General features: G+C 33.9%; 1 protein-coding gene across 4 annotated transcripts in view; it reads right to left on the bottom strand.

Annotated features, from left to right (window-relative positions):
• The window catches only part of TERB1 (telomere repeat binding bouquet formation protein 1), a 44,006-nt gene continuing 19,424 nt past the window's right edge, over positions 1 to 24,582 (bottom strand). For 2 of the 4 annotated variants that reach the window (XM_032486458.1, XM_006180650.3), the window contains 10 exons: positions 22,786 to 22,938; positions 21,100 to 21,231; positions 19,997 to 20,122; positions 18,701 to 18,861; positions 12,738 to 13,087; positions 8,481 to 8,545; positions 8,059 to 8,154; positions 3,880 to 4,029; positions 3,515 to 3,580; positions 1 to 688 (listed from right to left, as the gene is read on the bottom strand). In XM_032486458.1, coding sequence (XP_032342349.1) covers positions 501 to 688; positions 3,515 to 3,580; positions 3,880 to 4,029; positions 8,059 to 8,154; positions 8,481 to 8,545; positions 12,738 to 13,087; positions 18,701 to 18,861; positions 19,997 to 20,122; positions 21,100 to 21,231; positions 22,786 to 22,938 — 1,487 coding nt within the window. In that variant the 3' untranslated portion in view covers positions 1 to 500. Of the gene's footprint in view, positions 689 to 1,025; positions 1,064 to 3,514; positions 3,581 to 3,879; positions 4,030 to 8,058; positions 8,155 to 8,480; positions 8,546 to 12,737; positions 13,088 to 18,700; positions 18,862 to 19,996; positions 20,123 to 21,099; positions 21,232 to 22,785; positions 22,939 to 24,582 lie in introns of all 4 variants that reach the window. The other 2 variants (XM_032486459.1, XM_032486460.1) reach the window with 2 other exon arrangements.

The following is a 24,582-nucleotide window of genomic DNA, read 5'->3' on the forward strand; positions in this document are numbered from 1 at the left end:
TTTAGCCTTTAGAAGAAGAAACATTTTAATTAATAAAACGTCAAACATTGATTTAGTGTGTGGGAACCTCTCTTGAACAGCTTGGGAAACTACTGTATCTTTTCTAAGTTCCAGGGAGAGATTTTCACTGGGTAAGAATATTAAAACCTCAATGTCTCACATAGTATTCATTGCACTGTAATGTCAAATAATGTTAAAACCTCATAATTTTTTTCTCTCTCCTATGTTCTTTGAGCTGAAGGGAAAAAAAAAGCATATTCCTAAACAAATGTTTGATCTTATAAAGGAATTTTGTCTTACTAATCTACACATTGAAAATGTATTTGTTTTATAAATTAATAGTTTGATGAGCTACAGCATCACAAAAAAGTATTTACTTATAACGGTATCACCATTGCCACATTTCCTGTCTCATGAGAGTTTAGAATATTTTAAATTTTGTATTTTCAAGACACTGTATTTTAAGAGATCAAACTAAAAACTGACAAGCCTTCTTCCAATCAAGTTGCCGCACACTTGGGGCGTTTGATCAGCTTGTGGTATTTGTGAGCAAGGTCCACAGCCTTCCGTCCTTGCTGAAAGGGGAAAGACCACAAAATTAAGTTCCAGTGATTTCCCATTTTCTTAACTCCATTGAAAAGGTAATTTACTTCTTCTTCAGTAAAGTTTTTACGAATTCTTCTTTTTTCTGTAATTAATGAAAATTGTAGAATATATTAGTACTTGCTGAACAAAGGAATCTTCTTGAGACCCAAATAAGTGCTTAACTTATTCTAAGGATATGGATTAAATAGTGAGAAAACTTCATGCCCGGGCTACTCATCCTGTAGAAATCAATCTCAATTAAAAAAAAAATTGAGTGCCTACTATTAAGCTAGACGTTATCACTAATTTCTTCAAAAACGGTAACAATTCTACTGTAATAATGTTTGCAAAATCCTTTAATCAAGAAACACAAAATTTTATAAACATTCAATTGTTAATTCTCTCAACATTCCTGTAAGGACAGTTAACAAACAGCTTACCTATCTTATAGATACAGTCTTCCCAAAGGGCTCCGTAACTTCATAGAATAGAAGAGAATATCAACACTTGTTACTTTAATTATCAGGCTTGATTAATATTTTTAAAGAATAAGGGTCTTTTTCAAAATTTGCTATAAAGAACATGTTCACTACCTATATGGATGCTCAGCTTGATTAAAACTCAAAAAATAGGTTGCACAATGAGGAAGGAAGTTTTTAATTATGTGGTTTTTAGGGATACTTTCTACAATAGGAAGAATGCACAGTTGGTATCTGTAAATGTAAATATTTTCTAGTGATGATTACCAGGAAATAATTTTCTTTTAAGCCTTTAAATTAATTGTTAATGCATGTAATTATTGTAGCTAGATGCTGATGAGGAAGAGTTTTTATATTTCCAATTTCCAATTAAGGCTTCCGTTTACTTTAGTAGGAAATAGTAGGTGATCAATAAATATTTGTTGAAAGAAATTTTTTACTACTGGTAAAAACTGTTAAAAACTTATCAATAAAGTTACTCCTAACTATTAGATCTACTAGAAAACTGTGGTCATCTGAGAAACAGATGATTTCAACTTGACTTGCTAGATGATTTGAACTCATAATCAGGATGAAGTGGGTTATTATAACATTCAGGATATTAGGGTCCTGGGTGGTTCGTGTAGAGCCGATAGCCACTTTTCCTTTGCCATTGCCATCTCACTGACTTATACGCTTAAATTAACATCTGTGCCCAATTCCTTAAAGGCTACCAAGAGTAATGGGCAGCCTAGAAGGAGGAAACAGCTCTGTATAACACAAGGCTCCCTTCCATGGCTTATTTAGTGCTTCTCTTAATACTGATTGGGCATTAGAAAAAAGCAGGGAAAAAATAGGCAAGAAGCCTCAGTTCTAGTGACTCTTATTTTTCAAACCCTCTCAAGATATCAATCCACCCTAAAAGAGAGGCTTGTCCTCAAGGCTCTTTAAATACTTAGATGGTATTCTTCTCAGAATAGGCTCAACTTTGAGTGTAACCTATAACCAAATGAAAGGTGAAGAATGTCTCTATTATGAAAGGGAAATTTATCCAGAGGGAATGGCAATATATCAAATAGTCCTGGCCTGCCTGTAAAAGAGATGTAAGACCATATAATCACTACCTCAAGATGCCTTTCTAAATTTGAAAAAAGCAGGCCAACTTATTAACTATCTGACTTTAGCTAAAGCAAGTCTAACCTATACAAAAAGGTAGTTATTTATGAGCTGAATGTGACTTAGCAGTATTTAGGATCACTCTGTATAATCCATGTGTAACCATAATTATGTATATTTCATGAGACTCTACAAACGATTTTACTATGAAAAATTATAGAATATTTTTAGTTGTTACATATTTGCTTTTAAGACATGCTGCTGAAGCAATTGTTACTAATTTGATGCCAACTCCTTGTCAAAAACAAGATTTCCAACTGTAATATTTCAATGAAAAAAATACCCATTTTCTAACAGTTTCTACATAAAATACTACTTCAAAAAGTAAGTTACCCTGTAGTGGTACCATACTTAATTTTAATTTGTATGCAGAACTTTTAATCTAGAAAAAGAGCCAGTTATAAAAAGTAAATCTGAAATTTCTTTCAAGGTTTTGGCAGTGAAAATGGCCAAATAAAAGTATGTAGTTAAAATGTTTCTGGGCTGGTTCAAGACCACATGCCTTCGCAATAAATAACAGGATGGCTCTGTAGGTGTTACTAATTTCTAGGTTACTTTGACAAGTAATGTACCCAACTGCTTATTTTTACTCTGTAGGTACAAATTCCATATGAACAGAAGAAAATGATAATGTTCTTTAAGTCTCTGTGATCAATTTGAGATGGTGACAAACCTGAAATGATAACCTGTAGTTAAATAAAAGTTCCTGTAAATTAACTCATAGTTTAAGAAGTATTTTGATTTTTAAGCAGGGCTGTAAGGTTTATACTATTTGTCTCTTCAATTTTGATTGTTTAAAGTGCTATAGATATGAACCAAAATGTGCAAAATCTTTTCAAAGCACTTGTGCATAGGAGAATAATTTTGTTCTTAAAATAGAAATGTGATCCAGAGGATAGAACAAGGGCTTTTGGAGACAGACAGGCTTGCATTTGAATCTAAGCTCTGCCATTTGCCAACTCATTGTGCCTTAAAGTGGGAATAAAATAATACCTTACCATATAATGTTATTATATTTATTAAAAGAAATATCCACAAAACACTAACAGAGAGTAGTTTCTTAATAATTGTTAGTTTCCTCCTGCTCCTTCCCCAGCTATTAAGCAATAAGTGATAAAGCAACATAAGGAAAGGAAGAGAGAAGCCTCTTTTCTCAGGAAGTATGACCCTCATCTGAGCCAAGGATTATCATTTGAAAGCCATTAATGATGAGACTGAAAACAATCATTCAGCTGTTCTCCTCTTTTTCAGGAACATATGAAATTTAGGTTTATTTGAAAATTAAATGTATTCACTTATTCCTCCAGGGGCAGTAGATTCATTACTGAGCTGTTGTCTTCTACGTGGAGTCAGCAGTATTTCTGAAAAATATGGAAAACATTCAGCTTACTTAGAGTATCAATCTGAGTAGCAGCACATTAGTATGATATTTCCTTTTCCCCTCATTTCTAATGGGAATCCTTAGGTGGATTAGGAAGAATTTTTAGACCACCAGAGACTAAATCTACTCCTTGGGTCCATCTTAAATCACTGGTTGCTCCGAGACAGATTTTCTTTTCGACATTATTTTACCCTTTAGCTTTTAAAATACTTAATGTTCTAGATCACAGTTTAGAAGGTATGGCCATAGTTACAGTTTTAAAACTGCTGAATTAATTACTTTTGTTACAGATAAGTGATTTCCTTAGTTCACTTTTATATGTGTCTTCAGCTTCCACAATGACTTTGTGACGATCACACTGGTATGGACAAGAGTGCAAGAGCTTGCTAAAATTTCGGCTATTCAAGGATTTTCCTACTGCTATGCAACCTAAAAGAAAACAAATACAGTGATGTATAGATGTTACAAAATATATAATAACAAATCTATGAAAGCAAATATCTTTAAGGATGGTAACTGAAGTGAAGTCTGAAACTTAATTATAAATACATCAAGAAAGTCAAAGTCATGTCATGTGAGAGAGTAAAACCAACAAATACAATGTAGTGAAGTAAGTGTTGCCACAGAGGTGTGAACAGAGTTATAGCAATATAGAAAAGAAGCATATCTAGCATGACTGATTTTGCGCAGGAGTCACTGTCAGGGAAGATATCCAAAAAAAGTGACCCTTATGCCCAGTCGTCCTTTTCTTTTTTTAAATGTTTTATTATGGAACATTCCCAACACACGAGAATAAAGGGGAAAATATAATGAACCTCTGTGTATCCATCATCCACCTTCAGTAATTATTAACTCATGGCCAGTCATATTTCAAATACACTTTACCTACTCAGCTCTGCTTCCCATGTACACACTGAATTATGAAGCCTGGAATTTACACTAAAGCATCATTTCATCTATAAATACATGCATTCCTAACAGATAAGAACTCTTTGTAAAAAACACTTGTTTTGTCTCATTGTTTTTTTTTTAAAACCATTATCACATGTAAGAAAACTATGCTTAATATAATCTAGTATCTAGTCAGTGTTCAAATTTCCCCATCATTTCAAAACTTTCTTTTTACAGTTGGTTTATTTGAATCATGAGCCAAACAAGGTCCACCATTACATTCAGATGATGTGTCTCTTGTGTTTCTTTTAATCTACCAATTCCCCTCTCTTCCTCTTTGTCATTTACTATTGGAGACACTGGGTCATTTGTACTATGCAGTTTCCCAAAGGCTGGGTTTTGCTGATTACATCCTAGTTGCATTCCTTAAAACGTTCCTGTGTGCCCAAGAAACTAGTAATTAGATCTAGATGATTGATCAGATTCAGGCTCAGTTGTTTTTAGTAGAAGTCCTCACAGGTAAGTATTGTGTATTTCTTACTGCATCATATTAATGAGGCACATAAAGTCTGACTATCTCTCTCTTTTTTTAACGTTAAGATTGATCAGTAGCTTTAGGTATTATTAGCCACATCCATCCATTATAAAGTTCTCCATCTGCCTGAGTCTGGTAAGGGTTGCCAGGGGCAATCAAGAGGGGTCCTGAAAGCCATGCTATGGATTTTTAACTATCTTCCACTCAACAGGGAGGAATTGAAGGATATTTATTAAGCAGAGAAATAATATGATTTTGTCTTATAGGAAGTGTAGGTGAAGGTAAGAGGATCAGTTGAGGGGTTAAACAGTCTAGAAAATGAGGGGATTCTGAAACACAGCATTTGCAGGGAGAATGCAGACATTTATGAGGTAAAACTGGTGAATAATGAGCTGTTGGTGTATGGGAGATGTTTAGGAAAATTCTCAAGTGATTTGGTAATTGAGTGGCCAAGTTTGGAATAAGTATGGCATATTTCTGGCAGACTTAAAAAATAGCAAGTGCGCAGTGAAATTCAACAAGTGGAAGTAAGACAAAATTCCACATAATTCTGAAAGCCAGTCAGAGAGTCTGATTAAGTGAGTTACAGAGAAGCACTGAGGGTTCTGTAGTATGGTGACATGATAAAAAGCACATATAAAGAAAATAAGTTAACAGCAATATACATTATAACTGGGGGTTGGTGAGACTTGAGACTGAAAGACTGCTAGAAAGTTCCTGGAGTAATTTAGGCATAAAGGAAAAAGGGACTCTGTGGGAAAGAAAGAATCAAATTTGATAGATTAGAAATAGAGATGTAAAAAGAAAAGATAGCTACAGATGACTCAAGGTTTGAGATCTGGGAGGCCAGAAGAATAGTGGCAACACTAATAAAAAATGGAGTGGCTGGAGGAAGGGCAGTTTAAGAGGGAGAAAGATGTTGTGTTTTGAATGCATTAAGCTTTAAATAATAAGACATTAAAGTGAGTATGTCCTGGGTACAGCTGGCAATGGAAGAAAGAGGCTATAACACGAGGTAGAAGCCAAGTGTAGAGATACAGATTTGAAAATCATTGGTAAACATGATAGTTGATGCCACAAAAATAAATGTTGCAGCAGAGTCAAGTAAGTGTTAAAGACTATGTACTGGGGGGAGTGCCTGTAGAAATTTGGCTGAAAGAGAAAGGTAAAACAATAAAGATGGTAAAATGGAGTGGCTTCTAGACTGTAAACTTCTTGAAATAAGGACTGAGTGCTTTTCATCTTTGATCCCAGTACCTGACACAGAATAAGCACTCCATAAATGTCTGTGAAATGAATGGTCACCGAGGAAGCAAAGGAACTGGAAAAGAACCATTTCAAACAAACTAAGGGATGAAAGAGAGTTAACAGTTATAGGGCATCCACTCTGCCAACTGGAATATTTTTCACCAGGGGTTCTCAAACTTTATCACTCTAAGATCTTGGTGATTTTTTTTTTATAGCACCCTTAGACCAAAAGAAATACTAAACATTCTCTTAGGCCCAAAACAACTTACTAAGTATTTATGTTCTAACAACTTTTTGTAGCCATTTGAAAAAAATACACCTACATTTGAAATATGTGTGTGTGTGTGTTTCATCTTACTAATTACAATTACTTCCTAATGGGATGTGTGCACCTATTGGGTACAGCAAAACTTCTCAAAACTTGGGAGTCAGACTAGACACTGCCACCCTCATTTCCTGTTCCCCATTGGTTTTCAGGTGGTGTTTGCTTTTTAAAAATCACAACAATCTTTGAAAATCCAGCTTCACAAAGACATGTCATTATCAAAATGAATGTAGTACAATCAATGTTGAAACCATGAACTACTTTGAGCTAATAGTTCATGTGGTGTCCAAAAGATGTTGACTATTTTGTGTTTCACTTATAAAATTTAAAATATTGTGTAGTGCCCTCATGAGTTCACTGCAGAGGCCCAGGGAGCTCTGTGGACAGTTTGGGAACTGCGGCTTTAAACTACTGAAAGGAGAGGATTTCAAGAAATCATAGTCAATACTGCAGAGATACTAAAGAGGATTAAGAATTTTTCTAAAAGTTACTGTTTGGGGTTAATAAAAAAGAGATTTCAGGTAACCTTTAACACTAAAGTTTAGTAGAATGGCAATAAAAGAAGCCAGACTGCAGGAAGTTAAGAAGGGAATGAATATGTTAAAAGACAAGGGAGCAAAAGCAGGAATCTGGTAATAAATGATGGAAGAAGGAGTAGATGAATACTTAAAGGGACAGCAAATCACACAAAGTATTTGGGGTTTTTTTTAAGATGAAGAGAAATGAACATAGTTTAAGGTGGGACAAAAGGATTCATGAATAGAAAAAGACTAAAGAGAAAGTGTACACAAGTATTAAAATGGGGAGAAAAAAAGTGATGGGATTCAGATTATAGCTCAATATCAATTTTAGAGTGATAGAGATAAACCCTTCATCCAAAACAAAAGAATATTATTATTTGAGTCTAACATGGAATAGCCTCAATTTTCTCCAAAGAATGGAGTGGGACAGTGAGAGTAAACAAAGAAGAAATATTGGGATATGAAGGAGAAGAAGGGATGGAATAAGTACTGTGGGCCCTGCAGAAAAAAAAACGAACAATAGGACATGAAACACTAGAAACATTCATATCTTTACTAGAAACATACAAATACTGTTTAATAGTTAATGCCTATAATGTTTAGAGCATAATCCAGAATACATACCTATTTAGTGACTCTCTGAAAATATAAAACATGTTTACCTACTTAGTAAAGTTAAACTTATAGATGTACTGTGACAAAAAGGGAATAATAATTTTTAAAAAGTATTAGCTGTATTGATTCGTATGAACAAATACTGGGAGCACAGGCTAATGCAGATAGAAGTTATTAATCTGAATGTTTTATGATACCCTAGACTGTTATTTCTCCAAAGGAAATGATGTTTAAATCACACCAGTAGAACTATTACAAATTCTAGTTAACCAACATCATATAAAGTTTTAATTATGAAACAACTGCAACAGAAAAATATTTACCTGAGCATCTATATTTCAACATTTTGGAACAGTTGTCAGTTGCTAGAAAATTGATGACTTCTTTATTTATTATATCTGAACATAATGTAAATGGATCTGGGAAATAAATCACAAAATGCAAGATATTTTTGATTAGTGAAAAGGACCTGACATTTACAAGATTTATTAATCCTCAAGAATTTCAAAAAAAAAAAAAAAAGAATTCCATAAACTTCAGCCCAGTAATACACAACCAGTCATCCCAGTAGATAAACAGAAAGGTTCTGGCTATCAATAAAAGATGACTGAGGCATTTATACCAGAGAGTCAAAGGCGTGGCTTATGTGTTAGACGGCAGGTATGCCGATGTATATTGTTAGCTATATTAATTACCTAAATATGTTTTCTTGAATAATCAAAAAAAGAAACATTTTAAATCATACCTGTTACCGGTAACTGCTGCTTTGTGTTTTTGGCAGTAGGAGTTGGATGTTTAAAAACATGGTCACTAAAAGAAAGTAAGATACCAGATTACTAGAAGTAATTAAATGTTTCTGTAAGCAGTGATGTGATTCTGGTGTTTGGCAGGCAGAATGAGCTGGAGTCAGGACCTACCAAAATCTACCAAATTCTGTCAGAGTAGAGTATGCAATGATATAGCCTTGTTCCTAAAAATGGAGTTAAACAAGACTCCAGAGGGCAAATGATACTGATACCAGCAGAAACATAGAAGAAAAAATTATAAAAGAAGAAAACAGGAAGGAATGAGAGCAAAAAAGGAGGAAAGAACAAAATTCAGTAGGCCAGAGGGTAAGAAGTCTGGTCCAAGAGCACATCTCACTACTTCCAAATTCCACATCCCTGGGAAATCGAGTTAAAATTAACATCAAGAATGGTTTTGAAAAGGAAAAAAGGGGTGGTGATGATGTAATCCATCTTTCTAATACTTAGTATACCCTGCAACCTTCCCAGAACATAGCAGCATCCTCTTCAGTTTCCCACCTAGCTCGCCCAGTAACCATAAAAAGAGCAGAATACAAGAAAGGGTTTAAAAAGAAAAGCTATCCCATGTCCAGCCCCACAGGCTACCTGTGAGAGAGAAAGGACATGTACTGGAGCTGAAGTGCAGGGAACAAGTAAAAAGGCAAGCCTAAACCAGATTTTCATCACACCATACTCCTTTTCATCAAAGTAAATTTACAAACTAGCTTTTGCTACATTGCTGACTGACTATTGTGCATTGTTATTTCAGGTATATGGGGTTGCATTTAAGTTTTCTGAGTAACCCTTCTAAAATTCAAATCTTTAAAAAAACAATAGAAAAAATCAATAAAGCCAAGAGCTAGTTTTTTGAAAGAGTAAAAAAACCGACAAACCTCTGGCTAGGCTCACCAAGAAAAGAGAGGACCCAAATAAACAAAATGAAAAATAAAAGAAGAGAAATTACAACTGTTACCACAGAAATACAAAAAACTGTAAGGGAATACAATGAACAATTATTTGCCAACAAACAGGACAACACAGAAGAAGAAACAGGACAACCTAGAAGAAATGAACAAGTTTCTAGAAACATACAGTCCACCAAAACTGAATCAAGAAGAAATAGATAATCTGAACAGATGGATTACTAGAAGTGAAATAGAATCTGTAAGTTAAAAAAAAACAAAAACAAACCTGCCCTGCAAACAGAAGTCCAGGACTGAATGGCTTTACTGGGGAATTCTACCAAACATACAAAGAACTTATACTGATCCTTCTCAAACTCTTCCAAAAGATTCAAGAGTAAGGAACACTCCCAAACTCATTCTATGAATCCACCATTACCCTGATACCAAAACCAAAGACACTACCAGAAAAGAAAATTATAGGCCAGTATCTCTGATGAATATAGATGTAAAAGTTCTCAATAAAAATATTAGTAAAGAAATCAACAACACATTAAAAAGATAATATACTACAGTCAAGTTGGATTCATCCCAGGGTCACAAGAATGGTTCAACATATGCATATTATCACATCAACAAAAGAAACTTCAAAACCACATGATCATCTCAGAAGATGAAGAAAAAGCATTTGATGAAATTCAGCATCCATTCATGATAAAAACTCTTCCCAAAGTGGATATAGAGTGAACATATCTCAACATAATAAAAGCTATTTATGACAAGCTCACAACCAACATAATACTCAATGGTGAAAAGTTGAAAGTCTTCCCACTATAATCTGAACAAGACAAGAATGTCCACTCTCACCACTTCCATTCAATATAGTTCTGGAAGTTCTAGCCATAGCAAATAGAAAAGAAAAAGAAATAAAATGGATCTAAATTGGAAGAGAAGAGGTAAGACTGTCACTATATGCAGATGACACGATACTATATACAGAAAACCCTAAAGATTCCATACAAAGACTACTATAGCTGATAAATGACTTCAATACGCTAGCAGGTTACAAGATTAACATACAGAAGTCTGTTGCATTTGTTTATACTAACAATGAAATACCATAAAAGTAAAAAAAAAAAAATCCCTTTTAAAATCACATTTAAAAAAATACTTAGGAATAAACCTGACCAAGGAATTGAAAGACTTATATGCTGAGAACTACAAAACACTGATTATTTTAAGAAATGGAAAGATACCACATGTTCTTGGATCAGAAGAATTAATACTGTTAAAATGGCCATATTATTCAAAGCAATCAACAGATTTAATGCAATCCCTATCAAACTACCCAGGACATTTTTCACAGAAATAGAACAAATAATCCTAAAATATACATGGAATCACAAAAAACCTAGAATTGCAAAAGCAATACTGAAGAAAAAGAGTGAAGCTGGAGGCATAACCCTCCCAGACTTCAGACAATACTATGAAGCTACAGTAATTAAAACAGTGTGGTACTGGCACAAAAACAGACATATGGATCACTGGAACAAAATAAAGAGCCTAGAAATAAACCCACACACCTACAGTCAATTAATCTTTGACAAAGGAGGCAAGAATATACAATAGAGGAAAGATAGTCTCCTTGGCAAGTGGTGTTGGAAATGCTGGACGGTCACACATAAACCAATGAAGTTAGAACACTCCCTCACACCATACACAAAAATAAACTCAAAATAGCTTCAAGACTTAAGCATAAGACAGGACACCAGAAACCTCCCAGAAGACAAATAGGCAAAACATAAATAAATAAATGACATAAATACATAAAGCGTAGCAATGTTTTCCTAGGTCAGTCTCCCAAGGCAATAGAAATAAAGGCAAAAATAAACAAATAGGTCCTTATTTAACTTATAAGCTTTTGCACAACAAATTAAGCCATAAACAAAATGGAAAAGACAACCTACAGACTGGGAGAAAATATTTTCAAATGATGTGACTGACAAGGGCTTAACTGCTAGAATATACAGTTAATACAACTCAATAACAAAAAACAAACAACCCAATTCAAAAATGGGCAGAAGACCTAAACAGACATTTCTCCAATGAAGACATACAGATGGCCAACAGGCACATGAAAAGATGCTCAATATAGCTAATAATGAGAGAAATACAATTCAAAACTACAATGAAGTATCACCACACACCAGTCATAATGGCCATCATTAAAAAGCCCACAAACCATAAATGCTAGAGAGGGTGTGGTGAAAAGGGAACTCTCCTACACTGTTGGTGGGAATGTAATTTGGTGCAGCCATTATGGAAAACAATATGGAGATTACTTTAAAAATAAAGTTACCATATGATCTAGCAATCCCTCTTCTGGGCATATATCTGGAGGAAATTCCAATTAGAAAAGATAAATGCACCCCAATGTTCATAGCAGCACAATTTACAATAGCCAAGGCATGGAAACAACCTGAATGTCCATTGACAGATGACTGGATAAAGAAGTTGTAGTATATGTGTATGTGTGTGGAATACTGGAATACTACTCAGCCATAAAAAAGAATGAAAATGCAATTTGCAACAGACCTAGAGATTTTCATACTAAATGAAGTAAGTCAGATAAACACAAATATCACTTATATGTGGAATCTAAAAAAATGAGACAAATTATTTACCAAACAGAAACAGACTCACAGACAGAAAAAAAATTCATGATTACCAAAGGAGAAAGCAGGGAGTTAAGGAGGGACAAATTAGGAGTTTGGGATTAGCAGATACAAACTACTATATATAAAATAGATAAACAACAAGGTTCTACAGTATAGCACAGGGAACTATATTTAGTATCTTGTAATAACCTATAATGAAAAAGAATATGAAAAAGAACATGTATATATACATGTGTATGTATGTATATACATGTATATGTGTGTGTATATATACACACATATGTATGACTGAATCACTATGCTATATACTAGAAATGTAACATTGTAAATCAACTAAACATTGTAACTCAATTAAAGCAAAAAATCTGATCATGTCACACAATTTAAAATCATTAATGGCTCTTTATATCCTATGAGTTAAAACAGAAAATCCTGAGTATTACATGCAAGGCCGTAGATGAACTGGCCTATACTTCCCCATTCAACTCCTTTCTCAACATTTCCTACTTTAGGCGCCTCCCAAAACCACACTTGATCATTTCTATATCCCAGTGCTTAACACTATGGCACATTGCACTGCACAAAAAATATATACTAAATAAATAAGTGAAAGTTAGAAACCATTATTAAACTATACCTTGATTGAGAAACAAAATTCTTTTTTTCAAAAGTTGTTTCTTCACATACGTTTTGATTGCTGCTTGAATTGGTTTTACATACAGTCTTATTTTGCCCACTTTCTCTATAACAAGAGTTAACTGGATTTGCACTCTTTAATAGAGTCTTCATTTGGTCATCATTTGTACACGCTTTAGACATAGCTTCATGGGACTTATGGCTCTGAAGCCTTCTAGACTGGCTTTTATCCTTATCTTCTGCTTTGGGAACTCCACCACTGCTATCTGCATGGAGGTGTTTAAATGTATTTTGAATATTTATGTTCATAGATGAAAAAGTATCCTCATATTTTTCTGTTTGTATTTTTTCCTGTAATGTAAAAATAACAAGAAAATAATTCCAAAATAATTCATTTGCTTTGTAATCCAATTTACACTCCCTTTAAATAATGCAGAAAGTTTATTATGTCAGTAGAATACACATAATAAAAGGGGTAGTTTACATTAAGAAGAAAAGGGAATATACCCATTAATGATCTGGGGACAACTGGGTTGTCATCTGAGGAAAAAGATAAACTGGATCCATATCACAATTTACATAAAAATAAAGTCAAAATTAACTAAATATTAAAACATTAAAAAGTGAAATTATATCTGTTCTAAAGGAAACCATATTTTAATATTCTCAAGGGGAGGAACACCTTTCCAAGTATTATACAAAATCAATAAATCATAAAAGAAAAAACAAATATACTTTATCACATTAAAAAAATTTTTTTAAGTTCTGCTAGAGACCAAGATTAATACGTGGGTGGGGAGACTCAGAGGAAAAAGAGGCCAGAGGCAAAACCAAATGATAATTAAAATAGATAGAAAGAATATGTATAAGTCATATCTTGGGCCACAGTATAATTTTTCTAATAACATTTATAAAAAGCTACTACAATGAACTATGAAAAGCACAATAATAGTATAGAAATAGGCAAAGGAGATGAACAATTCACAGGAAAGGAAATATAAACAGCTCTTACACATATGAAAAAATGCTCCATCCCCCTTAATTAAAAAAATGAATATTAGAGATACACTGAGATATCTTTCTTCATCTATAACATTGGCAAAGATCAAGAGAGTACAGGGAAACATTCTTATACATTATGGGTAAGAGTATAAATTGGTACATCTCTGTAGAGAAACAATTTGACAGTATCTCTCATAATAAAAACCGTGTGTATTTGTTTAAAAAACCCTATAGGTATACTTTTACATGTACAAAATGTTAATGTTATTAACTGCAGCATAGTTTGTAATAGCTAAAAGTCGGAAATAATCTGAATGTTCATCAAAAAGAGAACTAGCATATCCATCAATGGAATACTCTACAATTGTAAATAAGTAAGTGAATTAATTAATTAATTAATAGGGCTTTCAGGTAAAGATGATGACTTTAATGTTCATATTTATTTTTGGTCCTTCCAAAAACCAATTAGAACAACAGTTTTTAAAAAGGCGTAAACTGACAAGGACAGGCATAAATTCCACAAGGAGAAATGCAAGAATATATAAAGGCAACAAAATTTTGGAAACTGGAAAGCAGATAGGGTAATGATAACCTACTTAGCAGACCTGAGAAAGCTGCAATGAAAGTGATAAAGCAGACTTGAAAGCTGACAATGGGAAAAGCCAAGAAACTACCTAAAATAGGCTACCAAATTCTCAAAAGACTTAAGAATTGGAGGGTGGGTGAAGGTGGGGTTAAAAACAGGAAGACTGGATGAAAGTTTAAGAAGTTGCTGGATTACCAGATCCTGATTCTCACATACACACACTTAGCAGGCAGCTAACTGACATCAGAAGATCCCCTTCCTCCCCAAGGTTGGAAGTTTACTCTGGAGGGGATAAAAACAGAGTCTTCACACTGGAAGACATCACTGGAGGACTTCAGCAAAGATTAAGGCAGACTACTATCAAGAAATAAACACTAAGAAAATATTCACATATTGAAAACTAAGACTCCCAAGCTGTCTCCCCCCATTTTGATTCCAGAATATTGATTGACAATCTCTAGGCAGGAAATTAGAAATTGGAGGTTCTTCAAAAAAATGACCTACCTAATTAATCCTATGAGAATCCACAGTCAAAAAATTTCCAGAAAGGTTTTTAGCATATGACTCTTACATATTAGTAGCAACCAAAGATCACCAAAAATGTGAAGATAGCTAGAGACCAAGAAAGGAAAAGCAAACAAGAAAATAGCTCAGAGGAGAAAGATGAAAGACAAAGTAGGAAAAAAAACTTTAAAAATGAAAATTGTCATTGATATATTTAAGAATGCCAGTCAAGTCTTAAGTCCATGAAATAAGAAGAGGATAATTTAAAAGGAGTAAAAAAGAGGCTTTGGTAACTAAAACAGCAGAAGTTAGAAACTTAATAGATTAAAGAGCAGCTCAAGAAGTCCAACAAACAAATAATAAGGTTTCAGAAAAGGAGGAAAGAAAATAAGGAGAGTAATCATCATAGCATGATGTTATAAACTTTCCCAGAACTAAAGGACACAGTTGACAGAATGAAAGGGCCCACTAAGTGCACAACACAATAAATATAAAGAGATTAACACCAAGACACCTCACTTCAAAATTTCAAAACATTGTAGATAAGGAATATATAAGCTTCCAAAGGGAGAAAACAGGTCACACCAGAATGACTTTGGACCTCAAGAGTAACCCTGAAAGCTACAAGACTGTGGAGCAACACATTCAATATGCTGAGCAAAAGTGATTTCTAACTTAGAACATTTTGTCCTTCAATTCTGAAGGTAAAATAAAATTATTTTCATATTTTCAAGGTCTCAAAAAATTAACATCCAATGTACCCTTACTTAGAAAGCTACAGAAGAATGTACTCCACCAAAATGGGGGGTTTTCACCAAAAAAGAGAGGATGGCATAGGATCCAGGAAACAGAGAATCAAACTAGGAAAGATACAAAGAGAATCTATAAGATGATGGTAAAGGAGTACCCCAAGGTAACAGCTGTGTACCTGGCATAAAAGATGTGCCAGTTATTAATTTATTGCTCCTCAATTCCAAACCCACCTTTCTTTGTTCTGCATTGTAAAACTGAAACTAGACTCTATGGACCACTATTCTACGGCTAGCCTGATGTTAGGCTCTGCCATCAGAACGTGCTAGAGGGACAATACAAGGCTGGAAGAGAATGAAGGGATATTTTCTTCCCTTGGTGTTGTGTTGTTTTGAGTGGTGACAAGTGAAGGCAGACTTGTACTATGTAAGAAATGTTAAAAGAGATTCGTAACTTCCATAAAGTAGAATTGCCCCATGATTACATTCCTAACTATTTATCCAAAAGAAATGAAAATGTACACTTCAGGCAAAGAAGTGTATGCCAATGTTCACATAACATTATTCATAGTAACCAAGATCTAGAAGCAATCCAAATGTCTGTAAATTAGTGAATGGATAAACAAGTTGTGGTGTGTCCATACTATGGAGTATTACTCAGCAGTAAAAAAGAACAAAATAAAACACTGGTGAATCTCAAAAACATTATATATTAAAGTGAAATAAGTAAAACACAAAAGATTAAGTAATATATGATTCCATTTAGGTGAAACTACGGAAACGCAAACTAATGACAGAAAGCAGATCGGTGATTGCCTGGGCCTGAGGATGGGGAATGGGATTGTCTACAAAGAGACACAAGGAAACATTTTAGGGTGAGTGAACTGTTCTGTATCTTGACTGACTTGATAGTTACACAACTGTATAAAATTATCGTAACTCAAATTGTATGTTTAAAATGTGTGATTATCATTGTAGGTAAATATTATTTTAGTAAAAAATAAAGTATTTTGGAAAAAAGATAATTGTTTAAAGCAAAACATAACATTACTGGGCAGTTTATAACAAATGTAGCAGTAAAATGCATAGCAACAGCAAGAAGAGCAAATGGAAATATAAGCATACTATTGCAAAAGTCTTGCAATATACATGAATGTTATCATTTGGATACAGACCATGATAAGTTAAATATGTAAATTATAAACCATAAAGCCATCACTAAAAAAACAAGAATGTTTAGCCAATAATCTGAGATATTTAAAAATAATATAAAAGAAGACAGGAAAGCAGGAAAAAGGGAACAAAGAACAAATGGGACAAATAGGAAACAAATAGCAATATGGTAGACTTAAACCCAAACATTAATAGTTACATTAAATGTAAATGGAGTGATCACATCAATTAAAAAGCAGAACTTGTCAGAGAGGATAAAAAAGACCAAACTACATGCCATCCACACAAAACCCATGCGCTCTGTAAAGACATAGGTTACAAATAAAAGGATATGTCCATCAACTGATAAATGGATAAACAAAATGTAGTATATCTATGCAATGGAAAATTGGCCATAAAAAGGAATGAAGTACCCACAGATGCTAAAACATGAATGAGCCTTGAAAATATTATGCTAAGTGAAAGAAACCAGTCACAAAAGACCACATATTACATGCTTCCATTCTTATGAAATATCCAGAATCAGCAAATCTATAGAGTTAGAAGAAGACCAGTGGTTGCTTATGGCTGGGGATGCAGGGTTCAGGGAAATACTTAAAAGGTACAGAGTTTCTTTTTGAAGGAGTAAAAATAGTCTAAAACTGACTATAGTGATGATTGCACATATCTGTGAATACACTAAAAACTACTGAATTTTACACTTTAAATGGGCAGATGGTATATGAATTATATCTCAGTACAGCTATTTTTTAAAAAAGAATGAAGTACTGAAGTATACTACAACATGGTTGACTCTTGAAAACATGTTAAATGAAAGTTACATAAGACCACATATTATATAATTCAATTTATATAAAAAGTCCAGAATAGGTAAATATAGAGAGACAGAAAAATAAATCAGTGGTTGCCTAGGGTGGGGGGAAGATGTAAAGGGGAATAGGTAATAGTAAATGGTATGGGGTTTCTTTTTGGGGGTGATTAAAATGTTCAAAAATTGATTCTGGTAATGATCACACAATTCTGTGAGCATACTAAAAACCAATGAAATGTATACTTTAACTGGGTCAATTGTACACAATGTGATTTGTATCTCAATAAAGCTGTTGCAAAAATATATATATAGCAGAATATTCACTCTAGAGCTGTTTACACTGGTGATAAATTGACTATTTTCTAAATGACCATCAATAAAACACTAGTTAAATCAATTACGGTAATCTATGATATTGAATACTACTCAGTCATTTAAAATAAAATTACTATACTAAATTGGATAATATTTTTTTAAATGCATGCACAAAGACTCAAAGCATACATACATAGTAAAGATATGGAAATGTGTGTATGTATATACATACATACATATACATATATATACAGTTGACCCTTGAACAACTCAGGGCAGTCAAAAATCCACATATAACTTTACAACTGGCCCTCCATACCCTCAGTTCCACATCCGCTGACTCAACCAACCCAAGATGGTATAGTATTGTAGTATATATTCGTTGGAAAAAATCCATGTATGAGTGGATTTGAGTAATTCAAACCCCTGTTGTTCAAGGATCAACTGTGTGTGTGTGTGTGTGTGTGTGTGTGTGTGTGTGTGTGTGTAAAAAGATAGAGAGAGAAATAAATGAATGGAGAGAATAGAAAATGAGGGAAGCAAGGGAGCAGAAGCAAGAGAGAACAAAGAAAGGAAAGTGGAAAAGTGGGAACCCTTATAATACAAATGTTAGATCTCTTGGCTCTCTCCTCCATGTCTCTTATTTTTTCAGTCAACATTTCTACTTTTTAAAAATATTTTTTCTATGTTCAAGGTGATCCCTCAAGCATTACTATTGAATTTTAAATTTAAAAAATAACTTGGCAAGAAAAATATTTTACCCTTTAACCTCTTTTGTTAAAAAATACTTGAAAAAAGTTCTATATTCTATGAAACAAGCCAACCTCATTTCCTTCTCTTTCAAGCTGTTCTATTCTGTGCAGAATTTCTTTTGCTTTCTTCCAGTACTCTTCAAGATTCTTCTCTTTCATATTTATGTCCTTTAATCGCTCTACTTCATTTTCATCAAAAGAATATTCTCCTAGACTTAGAGATAATTTCTCAGCTTTGTAATATGAGAAAAAAATAGAGCATTTATCCATTACTAGAGATGTTATTTTAACACTTTAAATAAAGACAGACTCATACCCCGCACCCTCTTCTCTAAATTTTGCCCATCCAAACTATCTTAACTGTCTAAGTGGTACTGAAAATAAGTGGAAGGCTACTGCTTGGCAGAGGCCAAGGACCCAAAGGCTCATAAATTAGACCTTACTCTTCAGAGTTATAAGAAAAATAATAGAGTGAAAATATGTTATGCCAGGCATATAAACACCCTTGGGTTTATGGATACTGGTTTTAAAGTAGTAGTTTTTTTTAAAACAGTTTTCAGAAAGTAGTTCCTTCCTATAATCTTTTAAAATCTCTTTTCACATATTACGGCAGCAATTTTTCTTCCAAGAGACCAAAATCCTTTTCCTGGCTGCTTCCTCTATGCTCCAAGCCATCAATTTCTTCAATGTACCAGGCTCCCTCCCTTTCAGAGGGCCTTTGTGTCTGTCTCACTGTTGCTTGTGCCTGAGACACTGGCTGATAATAAATTCCTCTTTTCACTAATTAATTCTCTGCATTTAGATCTCAGCTGAAGAATCACTTCCTCCCAAAGCCTTTTCTGCTCCAAGTCTAGGTCATAAAACTTTGTTATAGGTTAAGATCTGTGCTCCATCCATTCTTAAAATTTATGTTAATTCATAACATTCATTTTTCACATTATTCAATTACTATCTATTTCTCTAGTAAAACTAAGCTCTATGAGCACAGACACTGTTGTTTCTTGTCACTGTATCCCTAATGCCTAGCACAGTGCCTGACAAATAAGAGATACCCAAATACTTTTTAAATAAATAAATGAACGTACTTTGTATTATGATTTAATCAAAGTCATCCGTAGGCCTCAAATTTAAGTCCTACAAGTAAATCTGTCCACATTGCATTAAATAAGTGAATTATCTATATTGTTGCTGCCTTCCACATAAGTTTTTTATATGCTGAAATACTCTAGTTGTCATGTCCAAATTATACTATCTGCTTTTCAAATGTAGGAAGAGCCTGAGAGCTAAAGAGCTTGGTTCATCAAAGCAAATATAAAGTCCCCGTCATAAACTGTGGTTGGTATTTTTTTTAAGTAATAGTAAACTTACTAATTTTTTTGCAGTTGTGAAGCACAAAAGTGGCAGCTTTGTTTAGTTCCTCATTCTGAGATTCAGTTAAGGCTTGTATCATGAGTGGAAGCCCATTGTTTTTAAAAAGGTCATACTGATTTTCCTCTGGAAAACACATCAAAAATTAAGGTAGAAGATAGTTATTTTATCTCAGACTATCTGCATGAGGTCCTATTTCTTCCTTTTGATAATAATAAACATAATTCAAATTTTAAAATACAAAAAACCAAATAGTTTCAAAGGTATTTTCAATTTTGGAAATTACCTAATAATATAAGCTACCTAAATCTCATAAGTGATAATCTCTGAAATACAATCACAGAGTAGTGTCATACCTCATAAGAGTAAACATTTGGTTTAAAAAAAGGTATGTCAATTAAACCCCAATAAGAAATAAAAATTAAATTTAAAAGTTTAAAGGTATAGTAAATCCTACATTATAAAGAGGTTAAGAGAAAGAACAGAGAAATAAACGAATGGAGAGAATGGAAAATGAGGGAAGCAAGAGAGAACAAAGAGAGGAAAGTGGAAAAGTGGGAGAGGAGAGAGGAAATCAGTAGGAAAGAGAGGAGAGAGGAAATTAAAGAGGATTGGAAAAGAGGAAAGTGCACAGAGGAAGAATGGCAGGAAAGTGGAGAGGGGAAAAAATGGAAGAAGAAAAGAAAAGAAAGAGGAGAGAATGATAGGTAGAGAAAGAAAGAACTTTTGAAGGTTTTCATCAAGGGAGAACAGGATAATTTCTGTGCAGCCGTGTGAAGAGTGGATTGAAAAAAATGGAGATAGAAGGAAAAGAACACAAGGAAGAATCTATTGCAATAACATGTGAAAGATGTTGAGGGCCTGAGGGCTTAAAGTGGGAATGAGCAGAAAGAAATAAGAAGGAGTGAACAGAAGCAGAAACACAGGTCTTAGTGACTGACTGAATACAATGGATGAAGAAGGATGAGGAGCAAAACGACTGGTTTGGGGACTAGGAGAAAGGCAATAGTACTTTTAAACCTTTCATATGACTGGGGGGAAAAATAAAAGTGTATTTCCACTCCATTGTCTTAATAAGTACACTAAATAAATCCAATACTTACCACAATCCTCTGTACAATGACCAAGAGTAAGTATGATGCTAAATTTTTCTCCTGAATCCAGACTTTCATGAAGCAGTAATGCCAGAAGTTTTGAAACAATGTGGTACTTGGATAGTACTGCTCCAAAAGTAGCTATTAGTATAAAAATTTTTAAAAAGACAGTAAGTACAAAGTTAAAACTTACCATTATACATACAGTACTTTCCATGTATTACATATACTATTTTTCAGACCTTATGCTAGGAGAAGGATATTATATATCTACACACTATCTAAAATTCATCTCTCATATAATATCTAATACATATGTGTATATATGTGTGCAACTATAAATAAATGTATTTTAATAAGATGATGGCTTATATAGCCCTCCTTAACCCCTTCTTCCCACACTAAAGTTTTTTGAAGAATACTTTCTTCTTAGCTGTCCTGCATAATGTTATGAATATGAACATTCCTAAAAGCTACTTACTCTTACCTTACATACCTCTTCTTATCTAGACTGACAGTAAAGACCTTTCTATGCAATCAATTTCTGCCTGTCACTGAAATACGCTATTACTGGCCATGGTTCTACTTGATGTTAGTGATGCAGAGAAGCACATCTGAAGCTATGATGAGATGTGACAAAATTCGAGAAGTCCACCATTTTAAGCTACACTTCTCATGGTTTTGTTTTTTAAGAGTTCAGAGTCTAACAATACTCATGTGAACAATAAGGCTGCGAATTTCTCAACGTATTATATCTTAATCATTTTTGTATCTCTAGCACTCACATAGTGGCACTTATTTGCTCATGATTATGCTGTTTGGACAGGGCTGGTCAGGCCAGTTCTACTCTGCATCATGCTGGGACTAGAACGTCCAAGATGTCTTCTTCAATCACATGTCTGAGTCTCAGTTGGGGTGGCAGAAACAGATGGGCTGGCTGGACATCTCTCCATTTCTGCGTGCCTCCCCATGTGACTAACAGGATTTGTCGTAATGCTGCTGGGTTTCCAGAAGGAGCATAACAAAGGGAGAAACCCAATATGCAAATGCCTGTCAAACCACCACTTGGTTCACATCAGCTAATGTCCCATTAGCAAAAGGAACAAACCAAAAGCATACACCAGGCCCTAAATAACTGATTTTAGAAAAATAATCTACTTTTTTTCACTTGTGAATGTCAAGAGTTGCTTATTACAAGGATTTACATTCCTCAGTTTTTGTACATGTGAGAAGCAGCCATGAGTTAAAGTCTGGTTCTGCCACTCACTAGTTATGGTAGGGTAAGTCAACCTCATACTTATCAGAAAGAGGCATATCTTAATTCTTTACCTAATTTTTAAAAATCTATAAATTGGGTTTTCCATTCCCAATGTATCCAAAATGTCCCTTTATTTCTCTTCTAAACTTTCTCATTTAATGCTGCATTTTAAGTGAAACAAAGGTGTAGACTGATGGAATCTTAACTTGAGTCTATCATTAAACATGAAGTCAGAAGTCCTAGATTTGAACCTTTAAGGAAGTCACAACCTCCATGGGAAAGTAAGGAGCTGGGCTAGATAATTTCTAAGATTCCCTCCCACTTGTGAAAACTGTAAGTCCAATCCATGTTAGTGTTCAATCTACCATTTCAACACTCACCATGCTGAATTCAAACAAAATGCAATTGTAGAAAAATTACTAAACATTTTCACTCACGATTATCAGCAATACATGCATCCACTGTCTTTGTCACCACCACTGCAAGCTTAGCACTGGAAAGAGTCTCGTGTGAATCAGATTCCAGTTGTACAAGAACTTGAGATAATACATCCAGTCCACCCACAGATATAAAGTATTTCTGAATATATGCTTAAGGAATAGAGTAGCAGAACTATTAATACTTCAAATAAGACAAGTGTATGGTTTCATTCAATTAATTTGCACTAAATAAAATATTAACTTGACTTTTTAAAATACTAACAATCTCAAAATTTATTACAGTATGTCTTTCTTGTCTGTTAGGTATCTCATTTTATTTAGCAAGAACTGGTATATTTTGCACAAATTATTATTATTAAACTCAAGTCCTCTAATAGGACTGTAACAAATAGATTCATTCATTTAGCTTGGTATTACAATTAGCAAACTAATTTCTGAGTTCCAACATAACTCATTCCTCAGATTGTTTCAATCAACAAAGAGCAGTCTCTTCAGCAAATGGTGCTGGGAAAGCTGGACAGCTATAAATATATTAATGCAATTAGAACACTCCCTCACACCATACACAAAAATAAACTCAAAATGATTTAAAGACATGTCTAAATATAAGACAGGACATCATAAAACTCCTAGAAAACATAGGCAAAATATTCTCAAGCATAAATCGTAGCAATATTTTCTCAGATCAGTCACCCAAGGCAAAAGAAGTAAAAGCAAAAATAAACAGGACCTAATCAAACTTGAAAACTTTTGCACAGCAAAAGGAACAATCAACAAAACCAAAAGACAACCTACAAAATGGGAGAAAATATTTGCAATGATGTGACTGACAAGGGGTTAATATCTAAAATATACAAACAGCCATACAACTCAATATCAAAAAAAAAAAAAAAAACCGCCCAACCAAAAAATGGGCAGAAGACCTAAACAGACATTTCTTCAAAGAAGATGGCCATCAGGAAAAGGCCACATGAAAAGATGCTCAACATTGCTAATTATTAGAGAAATGCGAATCAAACCCACAATAAGTTATCACCTCATATCAGTCAGAATGGACAGTATCAAAAAGTCTACAAATAATAAATGCTAGAGAGGATGTGGGAAAAAGGGAACCCTCACACACTGTTCATAGAAATGTAATTACCATATGACCCAGCAATTCCACTCCTGGGAATACATCCGGAAAAAGCAAAAACACGAATTTAAAAAGATACATGCACCCCAATGTTCACAGCAGCACTATTTACAATAGCCAAGACATGCAAACAAACCCAAGTGCCCATCAACAGATGACTGGTTTCAGAAGATGGGTGTGTGTGTGTGTGTGTGTGTGTGTGTGTGTGTGTGTGTGTGTGTGTGTGTGTGTGTGTGTGTGTGTGTGTGTGTGTGTGTGTGTGTGTGTGTGATGGAATATTACTCAGCCATAAAAAAGAACAAAACATTGCCATTTGCAGCAACATCGACAAATCTAGAGAATATCATATAAAGTGTAGTAAGTCAGAGAAAGACAAACATTATATGATATCACTTACATATGGAATCTAAAAAATAATAAAAATGAATCTATATACAAAACAGAGACTCACAGACATAGAAAACAAACACAGTTACCACAGGGGAAAGGGAGGAGAGAAGGGATAAATTAGAGTATGGGATTAACAGATACAAACTACTAAACATAAAATAGATAAGCAACAAGGATTTACAATATAGCACAAGGAGCTATATTTAATATCTTATAATAATCTATAATGTAAAGTAATCTGGGGGGGAGAGTATAGTTCAAGTGGTAGA

This window comes from Camelus ferus, chromosome 9 (genome assembly GCF_009834535.1).
Source record: "Camelus ferus isolate YT-003-E chromosome 9, BCGSAC_Cfer_1.0, whole genome shotgun sequence".
Lineage (NCBI taxonomy): Eukaryota > Metazoa > Chordata > Mammalia > Artiodactyla > Camelidae > Camelus > Camelus ferus.